The following is a 27,018-nucleotide window of genomic DNA, read 5'->3' as shown; positions in this document are numbered from 1 at the left end:
CACTTAATTTAGCATCTCTATTATTCCTTAAGATGAGTTTTCTTACACCACACAATAAAAACATTAATGTGTTTCTGTTTTCTCCTGCAACGTGCAGCTTCACGTGCTGCAGTCTTCGTTCTCACAGGAACATGCTATGTGTGCATCAACAGTGTCCTGCATGTCCTCTGACTTCTGGTCGAACTTTGTCTGTTTGTCCGTCAGGCTGGTAGCTGAATCTGATGGGGAACCAGAAATGAAAAGTAAACAGTAGGTTTCAGGAGCAGTTTTGCAGAGTACAGCGTTTACCAAGCTCCAGGTGTTAATTACAGGCTTGGCTTCCCCTCACTGGCTTGTGTAGTTACGTTTGTCCAAGTCACACAGAGATGTTCCAGAAAAGCCTCTTAATAAGCCAGTTGTACATTGAAAGCTACTACTTCCATGAAGACTTTTATTAATAATGGATTTAGGAAAGGATATTGTGGTCTTTAAGGAAAGACCAACTTGGAAAACAGACATGAATTTATCATCTGTATCACAGAATGGGTTGGGTTGGAAGGGAGCTTAAAGCCAGCCCCGTACCAAACCCCTGTCATTGGGTGGGACACTTTCCATTCTATCTGTTTTATCTAATCTCTTACAATCTAGAATACACCTATGGAAAAGACATCCTCCTATACCACTGCACATGTGGGAATCCCATCCATACCTGCTCTTCTACTGCTTAAATCAGCTCGGGGAAAGAGGCTCACACCCAACGGCAGTGATAGATAAAACCACACAAGGCAGGGATCCCTGTTTTAGGGTGCTGCCCCTCATTACACGGGGCTGAATCCTCATGGGCTGCAATAATCAGGTTTTCAGCTGAACCACAGTGTTGACTGTGCTGTCACCCTGCCAGCTCAAAGCGCCATGAAGGGGAGTTCAGCCTAGATTTTAAATTTGGGTGAATGAAAATCATAGTAAAATGACAACAGAAAAACACCTCTCTTGCTAAAGAAATATTGACGTATTAATGAAAACAGGGAAAGGTCTTCACTCAATACCACAGTCGGTCCATTCCTACCTGAATGTTGGATTATTCATCCATTACAAGTGGAATAACTGAGTCAGGGCGCAATCTATTTTGATTTTTGTGCAGCTCCCGTTCAGTAGGATTTGTGTTTGCTTACCAGCTGGGAGGCAGTGGAAACCAACAGTGACTGGAGTAGTCTTGGTGGGGGAGCATCCTTTCATGCAGCGCAGCACGGGCTCTGTAGAGTAGCACTTGGACTCTACACCCGCAAGCTGCACTGTCTTCTCAAGCTTCACGAACGAGCGCCGCAGTTTGCAAGCTGCAAAACAACCATCGGTGATGCTTTAGGTCCTCATGGACAAAACCTCCAGGTCTCTCCAGACTGACTCATCTGCCAATCTGCAAACAGCTTTCCTCTAGGAAAACTATATCTTGATCATAAGGAAACCAGCATCCTTGACTGATAAACTTCTCAAATCAGCTAGTTAGGTGTGGAGCTATGGGAAATTAATTCCAAATCCAACCTGTTTCTTTCTAGATTAGCATAGAAACATAGCCTGATAGACTTTGTAATAAATGTTTGCAAAGTAAACTGGCTCACACAAGAGCTGAAAACCCATATTTGGAAGCTTTAATATTCAGCAGGGGGGAGAAAAAGGAGATTTCTGAACAAATAATAATAAGCACTGAAAAATTACACTATTACTCTGTTATATGACTCAAAATTGCTGCAGAGAGAGACCAAAAGTCATTGCTTCGGCCAGCAATATCAATCTCATTTTAAATTCCCAGGACAAGCAGTTGTAAGTGTGTGTGAAGCTAAATGGACCACAATTTATTCCTAGCTAAGCTTTATTTACTAAAATTACAGCCATTTCCACCACGTTAAATGAAAACACAATATGTGATGACTACCACCCATGCGAATATTATTGTATATGTGCAAGTGGACTCCATAACCACCTACAGCAAGTTTGATGTCCACATCTTTTACTAAGACGTGGGTAAACATGTAGAACCCATCTCCAGGGAACAAAGAAATCCTTCCCACCGGGACAAGCCTTTCCAAAGACAATGTTCCTCTTCTCCCCTCAGCACCGTGCTGTTGCATCATAACTCAGCTGACAGCACCGAGCACGCTGTAAGATCCTAATCTACCAAAACACAATGTAGGTTTTGTATTTCAACCATATAATTAAGCCCCTGGAACTTCACGTGGGCTCGAATGCTTTGCTTGACAGGTTGCACTGGTTCAGAAACCAGGTGGTCAACCAGGGTAATAAATATAGTCTCCATCTGCTTCTTTGATGGAAATTGAGGTCTTGTTGTGCTTAAATCAGCGCATCTGTGTGAATTTAGTCCCTTTCTTTTTTCTGATCTTCTAAACCACTTCAAACAAAGATTTTGTTTCAGCATGGCTATTTACTTCCAATTGACTTGTTCGCTTTGGCTTGCTTGTTTAACTTGTAATTTCTTTATTAATAAATCCTTTCTAAATGCTATTTTTCCCCCCAAAATGCTTATGGATTTAAAATTTCCTGAACACTTTCTACATTTTCTAAACAACCGCAGCAACAATATATTAGATTATTAGAGTTTGCATACCTCCTCTACAAGGCTTTTCTTCCAAAAGCCAAGAATGCCCAAAGCTCCTTGAATCTTTAGCCAGGTATCCATTGGGCATCCGATATTCCTGTTCACATTCTGCATCATATTTTCCACATATTCCACACGTTTTCCCTGCCATCCATAAAGCGACTTTAATCTTTGAGGGGAAAAAAAAAGCCAAAACCATTTCAAGTTATAAAAAGTGATACACGTGGAACAGATTTTTGCTATGCAAGTCCCATCTAGTGTAAGTTAATGCACAAATATTTACAAGGATTCCAAGCTCCTGTAGTACTGCAGCATCTTTAACTCTCACAGCCTTTAAAACCTACTGTGGCTGTCAAGGATGTTCGGTTATTAATAGTTTACACTATGAATACGTAGAAGCTTTTGTCAGATGGAAGTTTTAAAGCTGAAAGAGGGAAGATGTAGATGAGATCTTACAAAGAAATGTTTTCCTGCAAGGATGGTTGCCCAGAGAACTCATGGCTGCCCCATCCCTGGAGGGGTTCAAGGCCGGGCTGGATGGGGCTTGGAGCCCCTGATGCAGTGGGAGGTGTCCCTGCTGGCTCAGCGTCCCACACTCCACGTCCAGTTCCCAACCCTGCTATTGTCTCTATTCCCAAGCCTAAGAAGAGGAAGAATGATACCTTGAATTTGTATCCATCAAAGTACAATTTGTCGATGCCGTAGTCTGGGGCAGCAAGTACAAGCCCTTGCTTTTCACTGTGCATCCACAGAGCAGCACCTAGAAGAAAACAAAACAAAACAAAGCAAAAGCAAAACACACAATCTGTCTTCTTAAAGAATGAAAAAAGCAACTGTCATATCTCTAAAATGCTCTTTTTACTTGAATTTCATTAATTGTTCTATGCGAGAAACAAAACATACAGCAAAACAACATAGAAATGTGTATAGAGAGAAAATAGCTGTTTGTAAAAAGGTCAAAAACAATTTTAGCGATCACGGACTTAGTTATTTTTCTCTGGGTTATTTTTCTTTGGGTTATTAACTTTCGTATTTACCTCCAGAAATTATTACAGAGCCTTCCATAATGCCTGTATAATTGTGCAGCTCTGCTAGCCCCTGACTACACTATAAGGGAGTAAGGAAATACAAAGAACACCGTGACTGTCACCTAGAAGATTTCAGAATGCCAGCCAAATTTATACCTAGAAATCAAATTGGGTAAAACAGCGATATGGAAGTGTGGTGAGTTTTAGGAAAGCTCTACTTCAGAAAGTTGTCATCGAGCAAGATCTTTTCTAGAATTCATAGAATAACCAGGTTGGAAGAGACCCACTGGATCATCGAGTCCAACCATAAACAAAGGGGTGGGTGTTTCCGCCCGGTTCTTATGGTAGAACTGAAGCATTGCTCAAATCTGGAACGCCAGGGGGATCTTCATGTTAATTATATTTGCTTAGTCTGGCCACCACAAGAGCTTCACGCTCCAATCAGTCTTTCTAAATGTTCCTGTGCAAGTGAATAAAATACATGTATGTCTGTTCTTTCTTTCTTTCTCCAAAAACAGACATGAAAAGGCAACAACAGATGCTGCATCACTTACCATCAGACATGTACGAAACGTTCTTCGTGGGGCTTTCAACGCCATCCACGAGCAGTTTCACCTCTCTGCTTGCAGGGTACATATCGATTTCACTGTTAAGGAGAAGAGTGGTCATACCCTGTTCACATCACATTCACACACAGACGGTGACAAAAGTATTTTCTGGCTCACTAAATATCACTGGCCACAGGATAAGCTCATTGCAACTGCTTAAATTACACCTAAGATGCAGGACAACATCATCAGCATCCTGTTCAATATGCATGGGAATAAGGGAAATGCTGATATCCCATGAGCTGCTGAGCACTGTGGTGAAGCTCAGATCTAAGCTCCTCTCCCCTTAAATGTGGATAATATAGACTCTCATGCTAGTGGGGACTCATGGAGCCCTCATGGAGCACTGTGTTCAGTTCTGGAGTCCTCAGCACAGCAAGGACGTGGATCTGTTAGTCCAGAGGAGGCCATGGAGATGATCCAAGCGCTGGAGCACCTCTGCTGTGAGGGCAGGCTGAGAGAGTTGGGGTTGCTCAGCCTGGAGAAGACTCTAGGGTGATGTTGAAGCAGCTTCCAGGACTGAAAGGGGCTCCAGGAAAGCTGGGGAGGGGCTCTTGATCAGGGAGGGCATCCCATCAGGGGTTACTTACTGACTGCCAAGCTTGATGTTGATTGCTTTCACGTCCGTAGCATCATCAGCACGGCGCATCATCACCAGGAACTTAAGGTCAGAGCTGCAGTCCTGAGCCAAGATGTGGTAGCAGTTTGCCGGCATCGTGTAGTTAAACTTAACTTCATTAAAGGTTGTGATCTTGTCATGGGAAACTGAGCAGGAAGCTGGTTAAATAAGAAGCCAGTGAGCATTTGCTTTTCCATAGAAGAACATTATTAAATGGCATATTTTATTTTTAGTGTTATGCTATTTTAGCTTTTTTTTTTTCCCCTCTATTTGATATTTTTTTATGGATTGGGGGGGATTTGGGCTACTAAGCACCCATAATTTCTAAAAAAGGCATGGAAAACATTCTCCTCTATAGCAAAAAATATTTGCCAGAATGTTTTAACATTATCAATTCAGATAATTGGTATCTTGATCCCTGAAATGAGGATGATTTCTGTACTACACACAGTGATGTGTCCCAGTGAAGCATCCTCACATTATTACAGCACATTTCCTAATTAACTGGAGACAGATAATCCCACAAAAACTCAGAAGGTGCTCCAGTAATTTGGGAGCCTGAGGATGTCGTGCTGCTGAACCCAATTAGACTCTGACCTTTCAGATTCTCAAGCACAGCAGAGGGGGCTTCGGCAAAGACGTTCCAGATGGGAGGCTGCAGCTCGGAAGCCGGTATCCTCGGACCTACAGGGAGGGACACGGGAAGCCTCATGGCTTTTTCATAGAGAATCATCTGAAAAGAATTCAAAAGCACGATCACAATGCCGTTGTGGCAGGTATTCCAAGCAAACAGCCAAGATTAGCTTTTTCTTCTGTTTGTAATTTGATTTCAATTTATTCTTCTCTGGTTGATAAAGACTTTATACGAACACAACTCATCTGACTCAGTGTCCACGAGCTTTTTGCTTCTTCTTACAGCTTTCTTTCCTGGTGTGGGCCATCATTCAGATATTACTTGGGAGAACTAATTACTCCCCTTCACGTGTTGTTAGGTGAACACTTATGGTGCTGCTACAGATCAAACTCACACCATTCTGAGTACTCACATCACACTCTACTTCCATGAACAAAAATCATTCTGTGAATATTCTTGGATGCAATATAAAAAGATTGAAAAGAGACAGAACTTTTTTTTCATCATTTGCACCCAAATTGATGCTTAATTAATTTTTCTTTCTCAGAATCGATGCACTGTAACTAAAATAACCTCGCTTTTATACTACAAAAAAAATAGGAGAGTGATAATATTTCATACTTACATCAGGAAGCTTGATAACAACATCACACGTCCTTGGAGACGTTAGAGCCACTATCACCTTGGCTTGTTGAGAAGGATTCTTGTCTGGTTTTTCAGAGAAGCCCAGCATAAACGCGGCCCCAGGGACAAACTTGTAAAACCTTCAGAAATACAAATCAGAAAGATACAGTGAAGGGAAGCAAAAAGCAGCACCAACCACACTTCTTCACATCGGTGTGCAAGTAGCATACAGAGTCCTCAGGGTCTCTGGTTAAGTCTCCATGACCACTCTCTGCTTTGCTGATCAAGCATTCAGTGAATAAGGGGCATGGTTTAGTGTTTGATAGGAATGGTTGGACTCAATGATCCGGTGGGTCTCTTCCAACCTGGTTATTCTATGATTCTATAATTCCATGTCCAGTATAAAGACCTATAGCACATAACGATAGGATGGCTACGATCTCCCACTTAGCTTTTGTGTCCAAAGGCAGCGCTCAAACAGATCAGCGCGTGCAATAACAGCTGGTACTTAACCACCACAACCTCGTGGGTGGATGCTGATCTTAGTCAGCTTATCGATATCATGAATGAGCATCCCTAAAGACTAAACCCTCACCAGTCCACCGTCGATCTGATGCTTGAAGGGACTTTGGGCCACTCCACTTTCACTTGTGCAGCGGGGTGGGCAGCAAACCGCCCGGTTACCAGCTCAGTCGAAATCTTGTAGTCCTGGCAATTGCGGCCCCATTTCAGGTAAGCCTGTAAGGGAGAGAGAAACGGAGCATCTTTAAACATGCGTGGTTTTGCTGTGATGCGTACAGCTGGATTTAACTATTTAACCATTAACTACTGGAGAGGGGCAGCTTTAGATTAGACATAAGGAGGAATTTCTTCACAATGAGGGTTCAAGGCCAGGTTGGATGGGGCTTGGAGCCCCGATCCAATGTGAGGTGTCCCTGCCCATGGCAGGAGGTTGGAATTAGATGATCTTTAATGTCCCTTCCAACTCAAACCATTCTATGGTTCTATGATTTGTGAGCCTTACCGCTGCCTTGTGAGCGTTGAGGACCGAAGCATCAGCACAGAGCTTCCACTTGCTTGAATCTGTGAGGTTTGATACAAATACTTGCACCCGAGGCTTGATGGAGTCAATATCAGCGTATACCACCAGCTGGAGGCCTCCTATCTTCTTGTCGTTACGAATGCCATGAAGGAAAGCAGCCAGTACTGGTGGTTTAACATCTCCCAAAAACTTAGGCTAAGAAGAAAGGGGGAAAGTGTGCAAAGAATATTGTTATGAAAGAGTTACCACGGAACATTTTAGATGCAGGATCTTAACGGATAAATGGAAAATAAGAAACCGAACTGTAAATATATGCCAGCATATGCACCACATGTGCACCTCTGCGTGCCCAGATGGATTTTATTACTGTATTTTATGTAAGTGAAAAATTGTGCCATTTCCTGAGCTATGGCTGATACCATGGAAATATTCACATCATTAGGAGACAATAGTGACTTTATGCGTTGGGCTTCATTGCCAATACCCATGGATTTGCCTGTGAATGAAAGAAAGTGGCTCAATTTGACATCAGCTGTCAGTTCTACTCATCACTCCTCCTCACACCAAGAACATCCCCCAGCTCGTGTCCTCCTGTTTGTGTGTCTGGTTGCTCTGCTGGCTTTTACTTCTGCCTTCAGCTATGAGCTCTGTGGCAGGGGCAGGTTTACTGTTTGCACACCATCCTAACACAAAATATAATCCAGGGTGTTGTCTTCAACATCATGATGCAACTAACCCGGGAAGCAGCTTGAGAGGAGGCATGACTGGATCTGGTAGAGAAGGGTGCGCCAATAAGTTGTTCAGCTGGTGGTCTCCTTTTCGGGAACTGCAAGAAGAAAACACATCATGCTCAGGACAGTAACTTAAAAGCAGGCTTGAAGAAATTGCACAAGGCAATGCTGCAGAATACTCTCTGTCATGGCACTCGGTGTTGGTAACCTCGCCTTCCAACCCTGAGCAGCTCAAGGACTTGAAATACACCGTGTCCTACTTAGTACATAGAATGATAGAATCATTAAGATTGGAAAAGTCCTCTAAGATCATCCAGTTCAACCATCAGCCCAACACCACCCTGCCTACTAAACCATGTCCAAAAGTGCCACATCTACACATCTTTTAAATCCCTCCAGGGATGGAGACTCCACCATTTCTCTGGGAAGCCTGGTCTAGTGCTTCACCACTCTTTTCATAAAGAATTTTTTTCCTAATATCCAATCTAAACCTCCCCTGGCGCAACTTGGGGCCATTTCATCTTGTCCCACATGACCTAGCTCTGAAAACATCTTATTTACCCAAATAAATATGACCCCTCAGGAGAGGCAAATAAGGAACACAACACAAAGGAGAGCATAGATGTCTGTCTTTACAGAACGACCATGGTTGACTTGGTGCTCTAAATGTTACTGGGGCTGTAGTTTGTCCCAACAGAGATAACAAGATGCCTTCAAGGTTTCCATTTGGGTCATGACAGATTCCGTACTTAATTCACTGAGAAAAGGAAAACTCACCTCTTGTCTATGAGCTGATCTAAAGCGATACCGATAAACCTCACGTTCATCCTTTGAAAACGATAAAACCAAGAAGATTAAAAGCCTCACAAGAACAGATATGCTGCAGTTGCATTGAGATCTAAGCACTGGGAATTAAGTGAGGATTTTACTCATTATCATTCATGCATAGTTCTGTATGCTTGGTCACAATCACAGAATACAAGACTTGAGGTAGTTTATATAAAGCCTTAATGTTCCTACTGCAAAATTAAGACAGAAGCATGCAACGTATATTGATAGAAAGTAGTAAATCGGCAAAAAAATTTGTTCTCTGCCTATAACAAAAGTTTTAAAAAACTTGTCAAAACTTTTGAGATGCTTTGAAGCAGACATTGCAGCCAACGACGGCAGGTGTGCTTGCAGAATAAATGCCACAAATTTGTGTTGCTAAAATTGACTGTGTCGACTCATAATTTTCCGATTCATGATGCAAAACCATCTGCCATCAGGAATGTGATTTACAACCATTAGCAAGTTTACAGACAAAGTTACCCATATTTTGGAATATTCGCTGCTGCTGCTGCTGTCACCTTCCTGATGTCTTGCATGATGCCCATGGCTATGGTGGTGGCTCGATGACTCGCTGCTGCTGCTGTCGTTCAGGTGGCTTGAGTGATGCCCATGGCTATGGTGATGCGATGATTTACTGCTGCTGCTACTGCTCCTACTACTGCTGCTACTGCTCCTACTGCTGCTGCTACTGCTCCTACTGCTGCTCCTACTGCTGCTGCTACTGCTCCTACTGCTGCTGCTACTGCTCCTACTGCTGCTGCTACTGCTCCTACTGCTGCTGCTACTGCTCCTACTGCTGCTGCTACTGCTCCTACTGCTGCTGCTACTGCTCCTACTGCTGCTGCTACTGCTGCTGCTGCTCTTGCTCCTACTGCTCCTACTGCTGCTCCTACTGCTGCTGCTACTGCTCCTACTGCTGCTGCTGCTGCTCCTACTGCTGCTGCTCTTGCTGCTACTGCTCCTACTGCTGCTGCTCTTGCTGCTGCTCCTGTCCTTGCTGCTGCTGCTGCTCCTGCTGCTCCTACTGCTGCTGTCCTTGCTGCTGCTCTTGCTGCTGCTGCTGTCCTTGCTGCTGCTCTCATCTTTGTTTCTCGCTTGCTTTTCTTGACCATTCTCATCTTCATCCGCAGCCTTTTTAGGATCAGGAGAAGCAGCAGACGATGAGGAAGCAGAGGAGGCAGAAGATGAGCTGGAGGGTTTTTTTGCGTCAGGGTCTGTGCCAAGCTCTGCTAGCTTAGTGGTTCCTTTCCTAGAAGGCTGCTTCTTTTGGTGTCGCGTTTTATTTGCAACCTGCAAAATCATTGCAGAGAGAAGCGCAAAAGAGGGGATGCACCTGGTTCTGTATTTAGAAAGTAAGACTTCTCTGGCTGTCAGAGAAGCGGTTCATGGTACCTTTTCAAAGAACAAAAACTTCCCTGCAGGAACTACAGAACTCCCTTAGATCCACTCTGCCCAGCTCAAATCTCCTCCAGCATGGAGGAGCAGCTCTAGCTGGATGCACCCAGTAGGATCAGTCCCTCCAGATGTGGCACTGGCTGACAGGCCTGGTACTGGCACCTTTCAAATTGTCTCCATCCTTGATTCCCTGTGCCAGCTTCCCACCCTGAACTTCAAACTTTTGGTTTCCTTTATTGGAAAATATTCCCCCCTCCCACGCTCAAAGTCTCTTACCTTGAACACATTTTCAATGCCCAGGATCTTCTTCAGTTTAGCTTGAATGTCCTCATATGGAGAGGATTCACCCTCCTCCTCAGACTCTGAGTTTACCACGTGAATTATTTTGGAAGCTGCTTTGGATCCTGCTTGAATCTCCAGCTCAATTTTGTCAACTTCAGCATCTGTTGGAGCTGCACACCAATTGCACACGTTAGAAGGTTCTACTGCTTCAAACAACACCAGCAAACCTAAGATACAAAGCCGGTGCTCAATATTGTACCTGGCATCAAGATGAATTTAGCTTCATGTTCTCCAATTAATTTGTGCAAATAGGTATTTTTTATGAAACTGGCATCTCGTGACCTTCTGGAAAAGCAGAGCTGACAACCGAGATGGTGCAGTTTGAAGCAAACGTCTCGTTTGTGAGTTTTTGTTCCTGTGCCGTGGCGAAGATCATCTTCGGAGCTCTGGGCTTGTTTGCTTGGTGTTTCGTCAGCTCCTTTCTGCATTGGAGAGGACTGTGTGAGTACCACTGGGAGCACAGCACAGGCAAGACTAAAGCTGCAGACACACGCAGCACAGAGAGGGAAAATACCACTATATCAGAAAAAAAGGAATCAGTTACCTTTGCAAAATCTTCACTGGAAGCTCTCTCTGATGGTTTGAAAGGTTCTTCCACAATGTTTGATGAAGCATCTTCTGGGAGAATCGAGGTTCTCTTCTCGACACCTAGTTCTCCTATATTTCTTGATACTGCAAAAGCCTTGTGCCTGTTGAGATATGCACAAAAAATGGTCCATTATTCCGGCTCCTGGGCTTTGGAGTACATGAAATAGGTCCCTGTCAGCATCATGTGACAGCACAGAGGTATGTTTGAACATAAAGATTATGTATACGACTAGATGAGTAAGAGTTCAGGACCAACATCAGCTCCTTATGTCATGGGAAGATTTCACACTCTGGATCACAGAATCATACAATTCCAGGTTGGAAGAGACCTCAAGGATCATCTGGTCCAGCCTTTTTAGGTGATTAATAGTTTAAATGAGATGGCCCAGCCCTGTCAAGCTGAGCCTTAAAAGTGTCCGGTGTAGTGGAGTCCACCACTTCCCTGGATATCCAAAACAGGAGAGACATTCATTTAAAAATAAAAATTGAAACCCCTAAAGCCCCTAGTAAAATAATAAATAAATAGAAACCAAAAGCATAAAGTATTAATAAAATAATAAGCAAATAAGAGTAAAAATCAAATTCCCAAATAATTTAGGTATCTTGAGTTTTAACCCCTCTATTTCTCTCTGGTGCTCTTTATCCCAATGGTCCTGCTCCACACTGAAAAGTCACCTTGCCTATCTAGGAACCTCCATCAGAAGTCAGCGACAGTGAACTTCGCAAGGATTCAGCCACAGAAAGCATTCTGAAGTAACGCTACTGTACCTTCCAACCACTATCTCGGTTTCCTCGCGGCATGGATTTGTTTCAACCTTGATATTTTTCTCCTTCACGTCTATCTTGGCGTCAAACTTCACCGGCACTCTGGTCAGGACCTTGCCTTCAATTTGGACAGCGTGCTGGAAGTGGTCAGTGTTGACTCCCATCGTTGCGACTGTGTGTACGTACAAGCTGAAACAGAGCCAAGCGACCGGGTGTGAGAAAGGGACTTCTAACACATGATTCTGCCTTTTTTTAAAAGACTTTCACTGTGCCTAAAGCCTTAGAAACGTGCCATACCTCGGGGTTACGTCAGCCCGAACCTGCACGGTGGATTCAAGCAACTGGGAGGGTCTAAATTCTCCAGTTATTGGGGGAGTCACCTTTCCGTCAACTGCAAAGGACAGAACAAGGGTTAAAAAAAGACCGTGTTTCCCAAAATTCAAATTGATAATAGAGATAATGAACAACTGCTAACAATGGAGGAACGTTGCTCATAACAAGCTACCAACTAGACCTTTATCTGATGACTATTCTTGGAGAACAGCAGTCCAGACGATGTTCACTCACTTTGTAGCCCATCCATCCCATCCTCACCTCCCCAACTTAGCTACAATGATGTTATTTAAAAAAAAAAAAAAAAAGAGAGAGATTAAGAGCACCTATAAAACAAGGTGCAGAGCTTCAAAGATGCTATTAAGCCAAGCCAAAACCCAAGAATTGCAGAGATTGGGCACATAGGAGACTTCTATAAAGAGCACAAGTCCATGTGGTTCACCCCTCATTCTTTATCTGGTGTCAGCAAAAGGCAGAGTCAGTTTTGCCCACACGAAAAGTCTGCTGGACAACGAACACAGTGATCACTGAATTAACTTCTTGATAAGTGTTCATACTTGCATCTTTGTTCTTTCCAAACAGAACTCCCTGTCTTTTTTTTCTCTTCCTGCTTTCTCGAATGCTACTGGTAGTTCTTTTTTGATTGTCTTCTATTTTCTTCTCTGTTTAAATCACTACAGAATCCTGCATGTGTGTGTATTTCTCGAGAGCCACCTCCTCTGCCCAGGTCTGCAATCAGCTCCCCATCCAGGTCTTGTTTATTCTGGCTTTGAATTCTGTGATTTTTTTCTCCTGGGTTTCCTAGATTCTGAAGTCACCTCCTCTGTCTTCACTCCTTTCAAAGGTGAGGCAGAAATCTGCTGTGTCCAGCTTTCCTTCAAGCATCTTCACTACCTCTAAGAATTAGTTGTTTTTCTAACTTTGTGTTTCTCTACTTGTTTCTCCGGCCCCTCTTTTCCTCAGAGCTCACACAGCTCGTCTCGTGCTTCCCAACTCACCACTGACTGCTGCGCGTGCCACAGCGGTCGTGTACGACCCGTACTCCAGCGGCAAACCGGTGGAGGTAGGAATGATGTATCGCAGCTCTCCCAGCCACACCGGCTGTGTCCATTGCCCTGAAATGCCGTTGCGGATTTGACTGGCGATTTTCTTCACTGTGTTCTTGTCAGCAGGTTCTAGCACAGCCTGTAGCAAAACAAAGATCCAAGAGTTTAGGATGGAAAAGTACAAAGTGTCAAATCTTGCAAAGAAAGGTGGGGGGCTTTGGTACCTTCATAACCTGTTGCAGGACTTCCTTATTGATGCTGGTGTAAGCCAGCTCTTGGCCAAAGAGTTTCAGGTAGGCTGATGCCAAGGGGGTTTCTGTTGGCAGCTCCTTCCATCCCAGCAGCTGGGAAACAGATAAAGAAACAAGCCAAGTTCCTTAGTGTATCCCTGCGCAGATGGTAACTCAGCAAGTTCATCAATCCCACCACTGACCAAGCTGCAACCTTCCATTGCTGCTTTGTAAAGAGCAGCGCCAGTAACTCAGATTTCCTCCCTGTCATAGAATCATGGAATGGGTTGGGATGCAAGGGACATTAAAGCCCATCCAGTTCCACCCCCACTGGATCAGGAGCTCCAAGCTCCATCCAACCTGGCCTTGAACCCCTCCAGGGATGGGGCAGCCGCCGCTGCTCTGGGCAACCTGGGCCAGGGCTTCCCCACCCTCACAGCAAAACATTTCTTCCTGCGATCTCATCTCAATAGCCCCTCTCTCAGTTTGAAACCGTTCTCCCTCATCCTATCCCTGCACTTGCAGGGAGCAGGTAGAGGTGGAGGAGGTAGAGTATCTGCAGAATCCATCACAGGCATGATGTACCCTGCAGATCTCTCTCTCACAGGAATATACAAGCTGAGTACCAGCAGGCAGTTTACCATCTTAGACAGGACTTAACTAGTATGAGAAGCCTCACTAATACCCCTTCATATAACCCATGCGCTGCCTTGCTGAAAATACCTACAGCTTTTCCAATCTCCTTGATCTTTTTGTGTGTGGGATATTCAGCAAACGGGATATTTCGTTTCGTGATGACATCGGTGAGACCTTCCACACGGACACCAACCTACCAAAAGAGCCCAAGAAGAGGCAGTTTGAATTATACTTACAGAGAGGAAACTTTGTGGACAATTTTCATTTGAATTAGCTTTAGTATTGATGTCGATGAACATTTACCTCCACCAAATCAGCCACTGACCCCGCAGAATACGCCACCAGCTTGGAGATGATTGCTGATGGGAACATCGTTCCTGGGCTGTTCATAACAAAGACATCTCCAGCAGCACCAATTTTATAGTTATCTGTGGCAGAGGTAAACAAAAGTGAAGTCTTTTTTCTAGCCATTCTGCTTCAAGACCGTATTTCTGCACATCTTTCCATTACTAAAATACATCATTACATTGATTTTAACTGTTCAGGCCCAAATTAATAAATGGTGCACTCAAGCACTTTTAAGCATGTGACTGTCACATTTAATTCCATTTCTTATGCAGAAGCCCTGTTTCTTCAAAGGACTTAATGTCTCTTAAGAGTGGCTTTAGGAAGGGAAATATTTCCTGGTCACTGAAATCCTTTTACTCACCGAAGTAACCACCAACACGCATGACCTTGCTGTACCGATAGCTCAACCAGTCCAGTTTGGGGGCCAGCAGCTTCAGGGCGATATTGCAAGCTGAAGAGCTGAACAAAATGAGAAAGGTGACAACAGACAGAAAGAAGTTGTGCCCCATCAGAGTTATAAACAGAATTCAGCTCGGCAGCACACACGGTGCTGATAACCGAAGATCCCCCACTTCATTCCCATCCCTACTCACATGTTGTATGTGAACGGCAACCTGCTCTTCGCCAAAGCCTTCATGTGGGAATAAACAAAGCTGGCCACCTGCATATTGCTCTCCTTCATCACCACGTTAGCTATTGTCGTTATTAAAGGAAGGGCCGGCCTTGTCTCAAAGATAACGGCACAAGCCATCATTCGCACTTCGGAGGGAAGCGACTGCTCTGCAAGGATCTGGATGAGATATCCCTGCACCTGCACAAAGAATACACAGTGTCTGGAATGACCCATAAAGGAGACTTTTGTCTACACATAATACACTAGAAATACCGAAGAGGGGGTCATTATCCTTGCAGGAAGGTTTCCTGATCTTTTTATTGCATGGTTCCAGAACAACTGAAGGGGCTATGGAGGAACAGTCCCGTGGAGAAGAGTTGTCACTGAATATGAGATAAATGTCCACATATCCATGTACCAGGTCAACCCACCGTAATCAAAAAGACATCAGCGTAACTTTTTGCGTTACTGACATTCAAAGATGGGTGATTATCTTCAGAAGAAACATCAATAGATAATATATAGCTTCATTCTTTGGAGTAATTCCACTGCCTTGGTGAGCGTGCTTGACTGTTGTTGACCAAGAGTGATTCAGCAGCTCACTAAAGACAATCTGAGTGGATGCCATCTCAATAGCTCCTACATCTAAACCATCTGAAAGGCAGGAGTCTTGCCTATGGTCACCTTAGCAGGAGGTTGGTGGTGACTCATCCAGCCTTAAGGGTTAAGGAAGGGTCTAAAAGAGGCAGAGCAATGTTGACATTTTGCCTAAGAGGTCAATAGAAGGTGCATCCCTTTCTCCTCTTGATTACTGAGGCAGATCAGATTATATGCCTGACTTTTATGCAGCTGAATTTCCAACATATATAATGAGCACAGCACTTAATTGATTACGACAGGCATCTAACAAAACACTGCTGATATCCTTCTGGAAGCTTCCTGCTGACTAGTGATTATAGCTTAGCAGAAGACATCGACCAAAATATAAAACTGCGTTGTGTTGTTCTGAAAAATAATCCTTTTTTTTCCCCCCAAACATGCCAAATCCACACACGATCCCATTAAGTTCATTACCTTCACAATATATATTCTCTAATTCACTAAGTAAAGAACCCCCCGACGGATCCTACTTACTGTTTTGGAGTCCTTCCAAGCTATTTTTCTCAAGGCCATTATGGCATCAATCTGAATGTGGATGGGGATATCAGAAGCACTGGGTGAAGCGATGGGAAGGAACTTCAGGATGCGTTTGATACTGGCTGGTTCTCCTATGTTACCAATGCACTTCAGGGCTAACTTCATTTTGTCTTCACGGCCCTTGCTGATGGCTTCATCTGCCAGGTCATGGATGGGCTAGAGATAAAGCATGAGTCAGTCTTTTCTTCCTAATGTCTAGGTTGTCCACAGCATTTCCCTTACCCACTGAAAAGTCTATCACAATAAACTGGTTTTAATAAAATCACTCAGCGAAGGCTTCTCTCAAGAATTTATCTCACGATGTTAGAAATGTGTTTTCAACGATGAAGAAAATATCTACATTATTAAAAGCAGATATAAGTCCAATCGCCATTTTTATACTACTGTATCTTTAATTAAGCTACTGTAATGAACACCAAGATGATCCAAGGGTTGGAGCGCCTCTGCTATGAGGACAGGCTGAGAGTTGGGGTTGCGCAGCCTGGAGAAGAGAAGGTTGTGGGGAGACCTTAGAGCAGCTTCCAGTACTAGAGGAGGCTCCAGGAAAGCTGGGGAGGCACTTTTTTGAAGGGCCTGTAGTGATAGGATGAGGGGGAATGGCTTTGGATTGGAAAGGAAGATTTAGATTAGACATTAGGGAAGTTGTGGCTGCCCCATCCCAATTTCAATGGGGCCTTGAGCAGCCTGGTCTAATGAGGGTTTGGAACTGGATGGTCTTTGAGGTCCTTTCAAACCCAAACCATTCTATGATTCCGTGCTTAACATTGCTAAGCTATTAAGGAACAACCTAACAAAAAACTACCCACCTGAAGAGCTTCTTTAGGACAAGTTGAGGCCTGAGAACAGTATCTATTGACCACAGAACTGTAACCCAAGCAGGCAGCTTGATGAAGCATGGGATTTTTCTGTATCCGAGCACTGGCCATTAATTCCTGTGGGGGAGAAAAGGGAGAGAAAATAATTCCATATTTCATATGGTGCTTTACACAGCTCTCAGAGCAGGAAAATCCTCAAAGCCTATCCAAGGGGAGCAAATTTGGAATGATTATTGTTCACATCCAAACAAATTAAATCAGCTCGTAGGTACTTTATTTGCAAGCTTCACTTAGGGGCTTGATTCCCCACTAGTTTCAGTATTTATAAGCTTACATAGCTCCGTTTTTATTTTCCTTGACTGAGTATAACACTGAAAATACAAAGATTATGGGTAAACAGCTATATATAAATGGAATAACCTTAGAAAAATATGCAACTCAATTCTATTAATGACGCATTCTCACATCGTGTATTTTTTTCTGTTTGAGAAGAATATTGGCCAGAGATGTGAAAAGATCCTATTCAGAATAAATAATCCATTATAGTGTCAAAATATTTGGTGTTTGTACTAATGCTTTTACTTGCAGCATTGTCCAGCTCACAGGAATAGTTTGCAATTAGAAAAGCTATTCAAACGACCTTACACACACATAACTATTTGCTTCAGAAGGAAGGGATTAAAGAGGACAAAGCTTTGTCTGTAGAAATCTTGATGTGATATCAGCAGACTCAAATGGAAATTATCCTTAGAAGCTGTTTTGGCTACTTTTATGGCTTTTATATCCACATAACAACATGAAGACACAGGACTGAACTCTCCTCTCATATATGCAATGCAAGAATAAATTAATGATTCAATATTTACACAAAATTGGTGCATATGAGAGAAGAATCCAGTCTCCGATATTCTTAATAACCAAAGATTGCCATCAATTATCATTCCTTTTGTTATCAGACAGGAAAGAGTCACATGGATTTACTCACCGCTGCTATTGGAACAGCGTGTTCATCAGCTTTCATTAAATGGAAAGCAAAAGAAACACTTAGAAGAGTCTGAATGTAGTTAAGGTCATCGTTGCGAATTCTGGTCTTAATGAATTTCAGTGCTTCTGTGGTGCCGGCGGCTGAAACCGCACTCAGGAGCCATCGTCTGCAAGCGGGTGGGGAAAAAAATCCTTAATTTTAGCTTTCCGTTCTCAAAGAAATGAGGTGTTTCTTTTAAGTTGATGCAATGAAATACCTGTAGCGGGGTTTATCTGAAAATTGCCTCCAGATGGACTCGAGGGTATCAGTGCTCACTATCCGGCAGAGCTGGACAAGCTCCACGAATCTGTATGGAACGTCGTCATGGAAATCTTGTTGGTTGTTCAGGATGATGTGTTGCAGGGTTTCTGCTATCTGTAACAAAACACAAGAGAGAGAGCATACGTAACTAAATTCTTCAGAACTGATGATCATCACTCATTTACTAATTTTTTGATTCGGAAAGCAATTCGAAGACCTAAAACCACTATACCCGTTGCTCAGGATTTTTTGTCTTGATGAGCTGGAGTGGCATCTGTGATGATACCGACGGGAACTGGTAGCGAAGGCCTCCGTAGCTCTTCATGGAGATGTCCGGGACGCTCCCCCGTTCGCTCCGCACTTCAAGCAAGGTGAGTTGTTGCCTGTCAAGAGACAAGAATCACGGAAGGAATGAACTGGTGCTGTTGACTGGCCAGGGACTGGAACTGGATGAGATTTAAGGTCCCTTCCAACCCAAACCATTCTATGGTTCTATGACTGTTGGCTCAGTGGTATGGTGAAGGTATCACTTTTACTATTTAATAATTTTTCTTATCACAGTAAAAGTTTACTAATGGATTGCCTTTTAGTTGGAACAAAATAGTAATAGAGTTATTTATAATGAAATAATTTCTGAAGAAGAGATAACCTGCTGTCTCCTGAATGAGAGCTACGGACTCAGTGTGTTCAGTAATCTTATTTCAATAAATTATCCCTATCTCAGTATATTCATAGAACCATAGAATGGTTTGGGCTGGAAGGGACCTTAAAGATCATCCAGTTCCAACCCCCCTGCTATGGGCAGGGACACCTCCCATTGGGTCAGGCTGCCCAAGGCCCCACCCACCCAGGGAAGGAGCACCCACCACTTCTCTGAGTAGTATTCAGAGTACTAGAGTTGCATTTTTACGGTATAAGTGAGTAGAAGAGCTTTTCTTCTGTTCTTCCATGTAATTGTAGTATCAGGTTCACCAGGGTACAAATAAAGAATGGTTCATTGAATTTTTAGAAGCGTGGAAACCCGAAATATGACTCCTTGCAGCTTTACCCAACTGCCATGGAGTTCAGTTCTCATTTCACTTCGACTGGGGGTGAAAGTGACTTCTTCACAAAGTGAGAATAATTATAAATTCTGCCAATCTAATGTTCCTCTTACCTTGCTTCCACGATGGCAACACCAGTAGGCTCGTTGAAGGGTGAGATCTGATAGACCTGCTGTGATACTGCTTCTGTGATCATGGTACCACTGTCGGATTGCTTCAGTTTGTAGGAGAAAGCCGCAGTTCCTTTAATGAGCCTTTCTTTCTGGAGGAGGACAAAGAGACCCAAAGAGTGATTTGGAACAGAATGGGCATGCTTTCTAGTAGAAAGATCTCTGCAGCAGAAAGATCTTGCAGCAGAAAGATCTTGCAGCAGAAGGTCTCCTACTAGAGAGATCTTCCAGTAGAAGGTCTCCTACTAGAGAGATCTTCCAGTAGAAGGTCTTCATTAGGAAGACCTTTCCACATCTCACGTACCATCATGTCGACGGGACAAGGGTAGATGTAAGCCATTCCAACACTCTTCTTCACCTTTTCCTGGCAATTATTCTGGTCCACTGTTTTGGTAACAGAGACTCGGCTGTTCTTCCTGTCTTCCTGGATGATGTACCTTGTATGGCAAACGCCTCCAATTCCAGCCTGGCAGATGGACAGAGATAATGAGACTTCTCAGTTATATCAGGATTTCGCTGCATGGGAAGAAGTTTTACTGAATAAAGATCCTTAAAGAGGAGTAGGAGGGCAAGGACCTACTGAACAATCCTAATTAAGTTTTGAAACCTGTTACCGTTACCCACAACGGAACCTATTAAACAATAGAATAGACACGTGAGCAATAATCAGCCAGGGGATAGAGTTTAAAATTAAAAACTAATCAATTAATTGATGTCAACAATGAACAAACAGAATGGATCAAGAATGAATACATTATAAATATTTTTTTTTCTTTAAAGGATTGCATTTTAAATCTTAGGGACAGAGATCTTTAAACAATCCAACAGAATCCAGTTCATTCAACACACATGGAGATGCTTTCTTCTACATGAATGGACGTTGACTTTTTGTGATGATGAAAGTGGATGCAAATAAACATAAAATGGACATAAAATAAACATAAAGAGGACCCATTCTTTTGGTCAAGTAGTTTCAGACTAGAAAGAACAAACCTCTTGCAATTCATACACATTCTGGGACTTCTTAATGGTGATCTGCATCATGTTGAGCATCCCTCTCACGATGTTGATGCACATCTCGGGGCAGTCTTCTGGGCCATAGATGCTTCCAACCCGCCCACTGCTGTATTCAAACTTGAAGGGCCGGATAAAACACGAAGAAACCATCTGGGTGATTTTGGAAGATCGAGTAAACGAGTCCCTGGGCCAGATGCCATTGTACTCCTCAACTTGCGGAGAGCGGATCTGGGAGGGAATGAAGAAAAGATTCGGACATGAATAAAATTCATTTGGTACTAAATATACAAACAGATCAGAAGTAAATTAATTACTTCTTTGATAGGCTTTCCAAACATAGGCTTAGAATTTCATACAGCGGTATATTCTTTTGTCTCTTGCTTACGCTGTTGTAAAACCAGTATAAACCCTCTGGGCTCAGCAGTGTTATTTGATCTTACAGAAGCAGTTAACATATCGCTGTTATCTCCCAGGGACATTTTAAACATCAGGAGAAAGGCTAACTCAAAAATTAATTTTAAAAAAATCCAATAAAATTCTTGTATTTTCAGCCTTAAAATAAATATTCTGCTTTAGGTGAAATTTAGCATTTAAAAAGTTTAGAATATTTCATTTCAACTGGTCCCCTTCCAACTTTTCTTTTACCTAAACTAGTTGCTATATTTGATCCATATTTGTGAATTGCTAGAATCAACCCAGTTTTTTTGATATAATGAACATTACTTACAAACCTTTCTCCCCCCAAAACTGAGACGCAACGTAAATCAGAAGAAAGTCCAGTAAACGTGGCTTTGAACATCTCCAGGGATGGGGCAGCCAGGGCTTCTCTGGGCAACCTGTTCCTCGTCACCATCACAGGATAACATTTCTTCCTAAGATCTCATCTCAATCTCCCCAAAAAAGCATTTTAGAAATGCTTGTTGAGAATCAAATCGAACCTTAAAATCAGATCAAGCTTGATTGCCTTGAGTTAGAAAGAAACCCTTCCTAATAGAACCCCTGCTTTTAGAATCTTATTTCTGGTACAAATTCTTGAGGAATATCTGCCTTGAGCACTTTCCACCACGGACACCTCTAAGTGACTGGATGCCAAATCACTCGTCACTTCAGAAACCTTTGTTTGCAGATCGTTCTCCAACATCCCCAGCACTGAATCTCCTTTTCTTTTCTCCCCTATATCTTTCCTGAACCACAAATTAACCAAGTTCAATTTACAGCTCATTATCCTATTGTATGTTTGGAAGAAGACACAGTACCTTGAGGACATAAACGTTCTCCGACAGCCCACTGATCTCTAGTTTGCTGCTCAAGCGCACACCAGCTTTGGCCAAACCCTTTTCTTGGAGACCATTCAACACCCAACCTTCATAGCTGTACAAGTGGCTCTTCTTGCTGCTGAATCCAGGGTCTGTGGGGAATAACAGCCATTTTCACCATAGCATGAGTACGTTCTAATAAAATTGGCATCACAGCAAAGTCAACGCAAGAAGGTTGTAGAGGGAAATTCACTTACCAATGTCAACCTTCTGGCTACCTGCAAAAAGAGATGGAAAACCGGATGAATAACGTTCAGCTCAGGTCCAGTTGTTCCCACTGAAATTAAGGAAATTTGGGGGAAAAGAGACAAAGAAGGGATCCACAGGCTTACCTACAAGGGCGAGCGCTAGTGCGAGTACGATTCCCCTCATAGCGAAGGCGAATGGGGCTCAGCTGGCCATGGTGAGACTTTTATGGAAGGAAGCTCAGGGGCACGTGGCCGCGTTCTGCTGAATTCTCAAGTTTGTTATCAGTTTGTGTAAACACTTCCCTTTTTGCAATCATACTTTCTCTCCAGGTGGAGTAAAGGAAATCGAGTCATCCTACAGTATCACGCTGATGTGCTCATACAAGTGGTTTACTAGATTGTTTAAAAGTTGCTGCTTGTCACATCAAAACATTTTTACTCAGCTGTTTATGATATATTTGCAATAAATATGTTACCTAATTCCCTAGATTGTGTTACTGCTGGCTGCTGGGATTAGCTCCTGCCACAGACCAAGTTGATTTTGCCCAGGTTAGGCTGACCTGGCATCTGACCCAAACCGTTATCTAATTGATAGTGGCCCAATTAACGAAGTAGACTCGGCGTCACAGTGTTCACAGTGTTCTTTCCCTCTCCTCAGCACCGCTGTGTGGCCATCCCCACAGGGAGGAGATTAGGACCGATAAACCCTCACTATTCTCACATTCAGAAGTGCACCAAATCACATTTAACATCTCGCTGAAAACTTGCGTGTATGGAATAAATATATTTGTTTAAATTACTAGAGGATCAGCGCGTCCTGTCAGCTCCGGTCACACTGACCAGGGATGCTTTTTAAATGAGCAAAGATTTCATAAGCAATCTGTAAATATTTTATCTTCCAAGGTAAATTACGGCTAAATGTGAACAATTAAAAAACCCACAGAGGCTCTTAGCAGCCAAACAAGGGGAATGGGAGTGCAGGTCAGCTAGAACTTTTGCATTTCCTAAGAGGCCAAATATGCAACCAAATAGCTGAACTGATGTAAGACATCAGGCTGCTCCGTCACCGATTTACACTGAGTCCAGGAGCCTTCACACAAGGGTCTGTTCTAGAAACTTCGGGGCTGTGCAGGCCAGCAGGGATGCACAAAAGACACTTGGCCCTCTGAGCACGGTAATAGACTGAGAATCACAAAAAAAGGAGAAATAATTTCTGCTCAGTCCTTCCAAATGGTTTCTCAGTCTTCCAATGTGAGCTAAGGATCCACTGAATCAACAACAAAAGCAAGAAAAAGAAGCACGGTAGCTTCTGAGTTGGAGGATGTTGCTGGAGGGGTAACCCCAGTCAACCCAATAAGCTGAGGACTCGGAGTCACACAGAAAATGTGACCCCAACTCTAGTTCAACACCTGTGACGCTGGTTATTCAGTCACTTCATTTCTGGTTATAAGATGGTTATAAGATAGACCACAGATTTGGGGCAAATGCTATTTTAACTGCCACAAATTAATATTTATTTTCTACTCCTGCAGTTCCTAAAGTCTCCTGCTGGCATCCGCTCTCCCTGGGTTGTCAGAACCACAACTCTTGACTTTTTCAGACAGGTTTCATCTGGGCTGTAAATCCACTGGGGATTGTACTTTTGGGGAGAAAGGGGGGAAGAAATAGAATCACGGAATCATTAAGGTTGGAAAAGACCTCTAAGTCCATCCCGTCCAACCTTCAGCCCAACCCCACCTTGCCAACTAAACCATGTCCTCCAGTGCCGCATCCACATGCTTTTTGAACCCCTCCAGGGATGCAGACTCCACCACTGCCCTTGACAACCTCTTCCAAAGCTTGACCAAATGACTCCTTTTTCATGATTACCACACTATTATATTCAAGAGAACAAGCATGTTTGGGGCCTCAGGTGACCAGCTTCTCACTATGATGTTGGCAAACTCTTCCCTACAATTGCAATGACTTTATCATTGGACATTTCTCAAAACAAACTTACCTGCTACACATTCCAGGTAGTAGTAGGTCTTGTACAACTCAAAAAATGAAAAAAAAGGAACACAAGTACTGTGTCAGTGTGAAAACCACAACAATGCGTATCACGAAAATTCCTCTTTTAATTATTTCTTTATTAATTACAGTGCGACTTTGCTGGGCATACTGAACACTGGAGGTCAGATGTCTTGCCTGAAAGCAACAAATAAATCATAATTGGAGCCTTTATTTTGGGATCAGCTTCTGGATCTAACTATATCAACCTTTCATAATTTGTCATCTACTTCTCTTGCAAATTAGATGGGGGTGGAAGGGGGTGGGAAAAAGTAAAACAAGAGATTTTGTATGTTTTCACACACAAAAGCTTTGTGGTAGCTTAAAAAGGGGTTAAGAAACAGCACCAAGGAGCAGCTGAGCATTACCCTGTCAATACTCATTTTCCTTTCAACAATAACCTGTTTAAATTGATATTATTGGTTCATGAAATAGTTCCCTTGGCCCAGCTGAAGTGTACCTAGAATAATCCCCTAGAAAAAGCTAGGATAAGGTCTGATTTTTTTCATACACATGGGAATACCTCTGTCCTGCTGCAACTGAAGCAGAGCAAGGCTGCAGAAGGTGGTGGAAGCGGTTCTTCCATTTCAGAAGAGGGGTGGTTTGTAGGAAGAAAGTTTTCTTAAGTAATGTTTTCATTTATTAATTTTTGGCTCTACAATCTGTTTTGCAAAGTGCAGATTGTATCATCCTCAAGCACTGGGGATGAAAGGGAAAAGAGAAACTTAACAGCTGTAATCTAACCCTGGAGAGCAAGTTCTCGTATCTAATCAGGCTGATATTTATGGTAAAAGCCTTCCCATCACGTAAATTGAAAAAGAAGGAACGCAGACTGTATGGAAAGATCCTGTGGAATAAAGCACCATCTTTTGAGAGAGCTACTCACCTTCTCGATATCATGCTAAGGTAGCTACAGTAACTGTGTTATTCAGTCACTAGTAGTCATAGAATCACAGAATGGTTTGGGTCGGAAGGGGCCTCCAAGCCCATCCAGTCCCACCCCTGCCATGGGCAGGGACACCTCCCACTGGATCAGGGGCTCCAAGCCCCATCCAACCTGGCCTTGAGCCCCTCCAGGGATGGGGCAGCCACCCCTGCTCTGGGCAGCCTGGGCCAGGGCCTCCCCACCCTCACAGCAAAACATTTCTCCCTAAGATCTCATCTCAATCTCCCCTCTTTCAGCTGAAAACCATTCCCCCTCATCCTCTCCCTGCCCTCCCTGATCCAAAACCCCTCCCCAGCTTTCCCGGAGCCCCTTTCAGCACTGGAAGCTGCTCTAAGGTCTCCCTGGAGCCTCCTCTTCTCCAGGCTGAACAACCCCAACCCTCTCAGCCTGTCCTCATAGGGGACCTGCTCCAGCCCTTGGATCATCTCTGTGGCCTCCTCTGAACCCGTTCCAACAGATCCATGTCCTCCTTATGTTGGAGATTCCGGAACTGGACACAGAACTCCAGGTGAGGTCTCACCAGAGCAGAGCAGAGCTCCCTGCTCCTGCTCAAGCAGGCAACTTGCTCATCTATCCCAAACCTGCACTGGCGTGTGTGACACCTGCAGGACATTCCTGCCAGCAGCACCCCACCTTTGCTCTTCAACAGTCCCAGAGGGAGAAAGATCCTGAAGATGCTTCCAGCACAGGCAAGGTCACCATACCAGCAACCAGACCTCCTGCAGCATTTATACCATTATTAGCAGTGGCTTCAACATTTAAAATTTTCTTGATCACCACATACAGAGCAAGCTCAGACCTCTCTGCATGTTTTATTTCTCTCCAGGGATAGGACCGAGTCTATACCCCAAACTTCCACAAGGTTGAAAGGTCAACTCACGACTCAACTACACACACTTCTAGCACAGCTGGTTCTTCTATAGAGGTATTGAAATTAATTTCCACATCTCTAATATGGATCACGATGTTAAAGCAAAAAATGAGTACAGAATATTTTTCAATTGCTAATCATTCAATAGGCACAAAAGATTAAATAAGTCAATTTAGTTCTCCAAAGGCATTATTATTCTAAAAATGATGAATAACTGTCTCATAAACACATCCAACTAGACACATTCGTGCTGGGTAGTTTGAAGTGTCCTGATGAAGCAGCAGGGAGCACAGCGCAATCGCTTCGGGGCAGCAGCAGCCCCTAGTGGCACACAACTACTGCCTCAACTCCAGGTTTACACAGCCGGAGGAACCCACTAGTTTGAAAGCAAGAATCCTGATGACCTCTGCAGCAGAAAACTGTGCGAGAACCACATCGCAATTACCCCCAGCAGTTTGCATGAGTTTGCTCAAGCTCCAAGTCCGTGTACCAAACCCATCAGCAGAAACTGCATCTTTGCTGCCTTAGCAAGAGAATAACAGAGCAAACTGGAGCTCTCCAAGCTGTTTTTCCAAGCAGTCAATCACTCCATTATATCCAATTCTGACGATAACAGGCAGAGCAGTGATGCTTTTTTGTTGACAGATTCTAAGCTTCAGAGTTCATCTCCTTGCGGGTCCCTTCCAGCTCAGGACATTCCACGATTCTAGAATTTCCTTCCTATGACCTTGAGGGCACACGTTTCTTAGGCACCTTCCAAAATATCAATTTACAAGCATAAAGCTACACGCGTGCGTTCACAGATCCATGAAGACACAACAAGAGATGAGAGAAGACTAGTAATGGGCAAGAAAAAGCACACGCTTCGATTCAGGTGAAGGAAACTTTGAAACATCTTACCTTTACTTGGCTATTTTTACTACACTATAAATAAACCAGCTTTCCCAAAGGCTGCGCCAAACAGAGATCCGAGTCCTTTAAAATGAAAAACTACTAAAATGCAAAACTAGCACTGGATTTGCTGACCCAGTAAACCTTGGCCCTACAATCACAGTAGTTTAAAAGTTCAGTGCACACAAAACACAGAACCAGAGTTTCTTAGAATAGACTTACACATT

The 27,018-nt window shown here is 43.4% G+C and overlaps 1 protein-coding gene across 1 annotated transcript; it reads right to left on the bottom strand.

Moving 5' to 3' along the window:
- Positions 1-22,218, bottom strand: LOC138723212 (vitellogenin-2-like). The gene is made up of 36 exons (XM_069862137.1): positions 22,179-22,218; positions 22,044-22,064; positions 21,787-21,938; positions 20,507-20,758; positions 19,818-19,979; positions 19,457-19,605; positions 18,533-18,683; positions 18,257-18,414; positions 18,001-18,166; positions 17,007-17,132; positions 16,138-16,356; positions 14,984-15,201; positions 14,752-14,849; positions 14,346-14,470; positions 14,134-14,235; positions 13,401-13,520; positions 13,129-13,315; positions 12,095-12,188; positions 11,801-11,986; positions 10,989-11,133; positions 10,644-10,866; positions 10,379-10,554; positions 9,708-9,997; positions 9,188-9,569; positions 8,654-8,704; positions 7,882-7,971; positions 7,128-7,340; positions 6,699-6,841; positions 6,105-6,243; positions 5,443-5,578; positions 4,817-5,003; positions 4,173-4,264; positions 3,253-3,350; positions 2,600-2,759; positions 1,152-1,313; positions 1-218 (listed from the first exon to the last, which is right to left on the bottom strand). The coding sequence occupies exons 1-36, from the start codon at positions 22,216-22,218 to the stop codon at positions 100-102; spliced, it is 5,532 nt and encodes a 1,843-aa protein (XP_069718238.1). The 3' UTR covers positions 1-99.
- Between the last annotated feature and the right edge of the window lie 4,800 nt (positions 22,219-27,018).

Source organism: Phaenicophaeus curvirostris, chromosome 8 (assembly GCF_032191515.1).
Source record: "Phaenicophaeus curvirostris isolate KB17595 chromosome 8, BPBGC_Pcur_1.0, whole genome shotgun sequence".
Lineage (NCBI taxonomy): Eukaryota > Metazoa > Chordata > Aves > Cuculiformes > Cuculidae > Phaenicophaeus > Phaenicophaeus curvirostris.
This window is presented reverse-complemented; position numbering and strand designations above follow the sequence as displayed.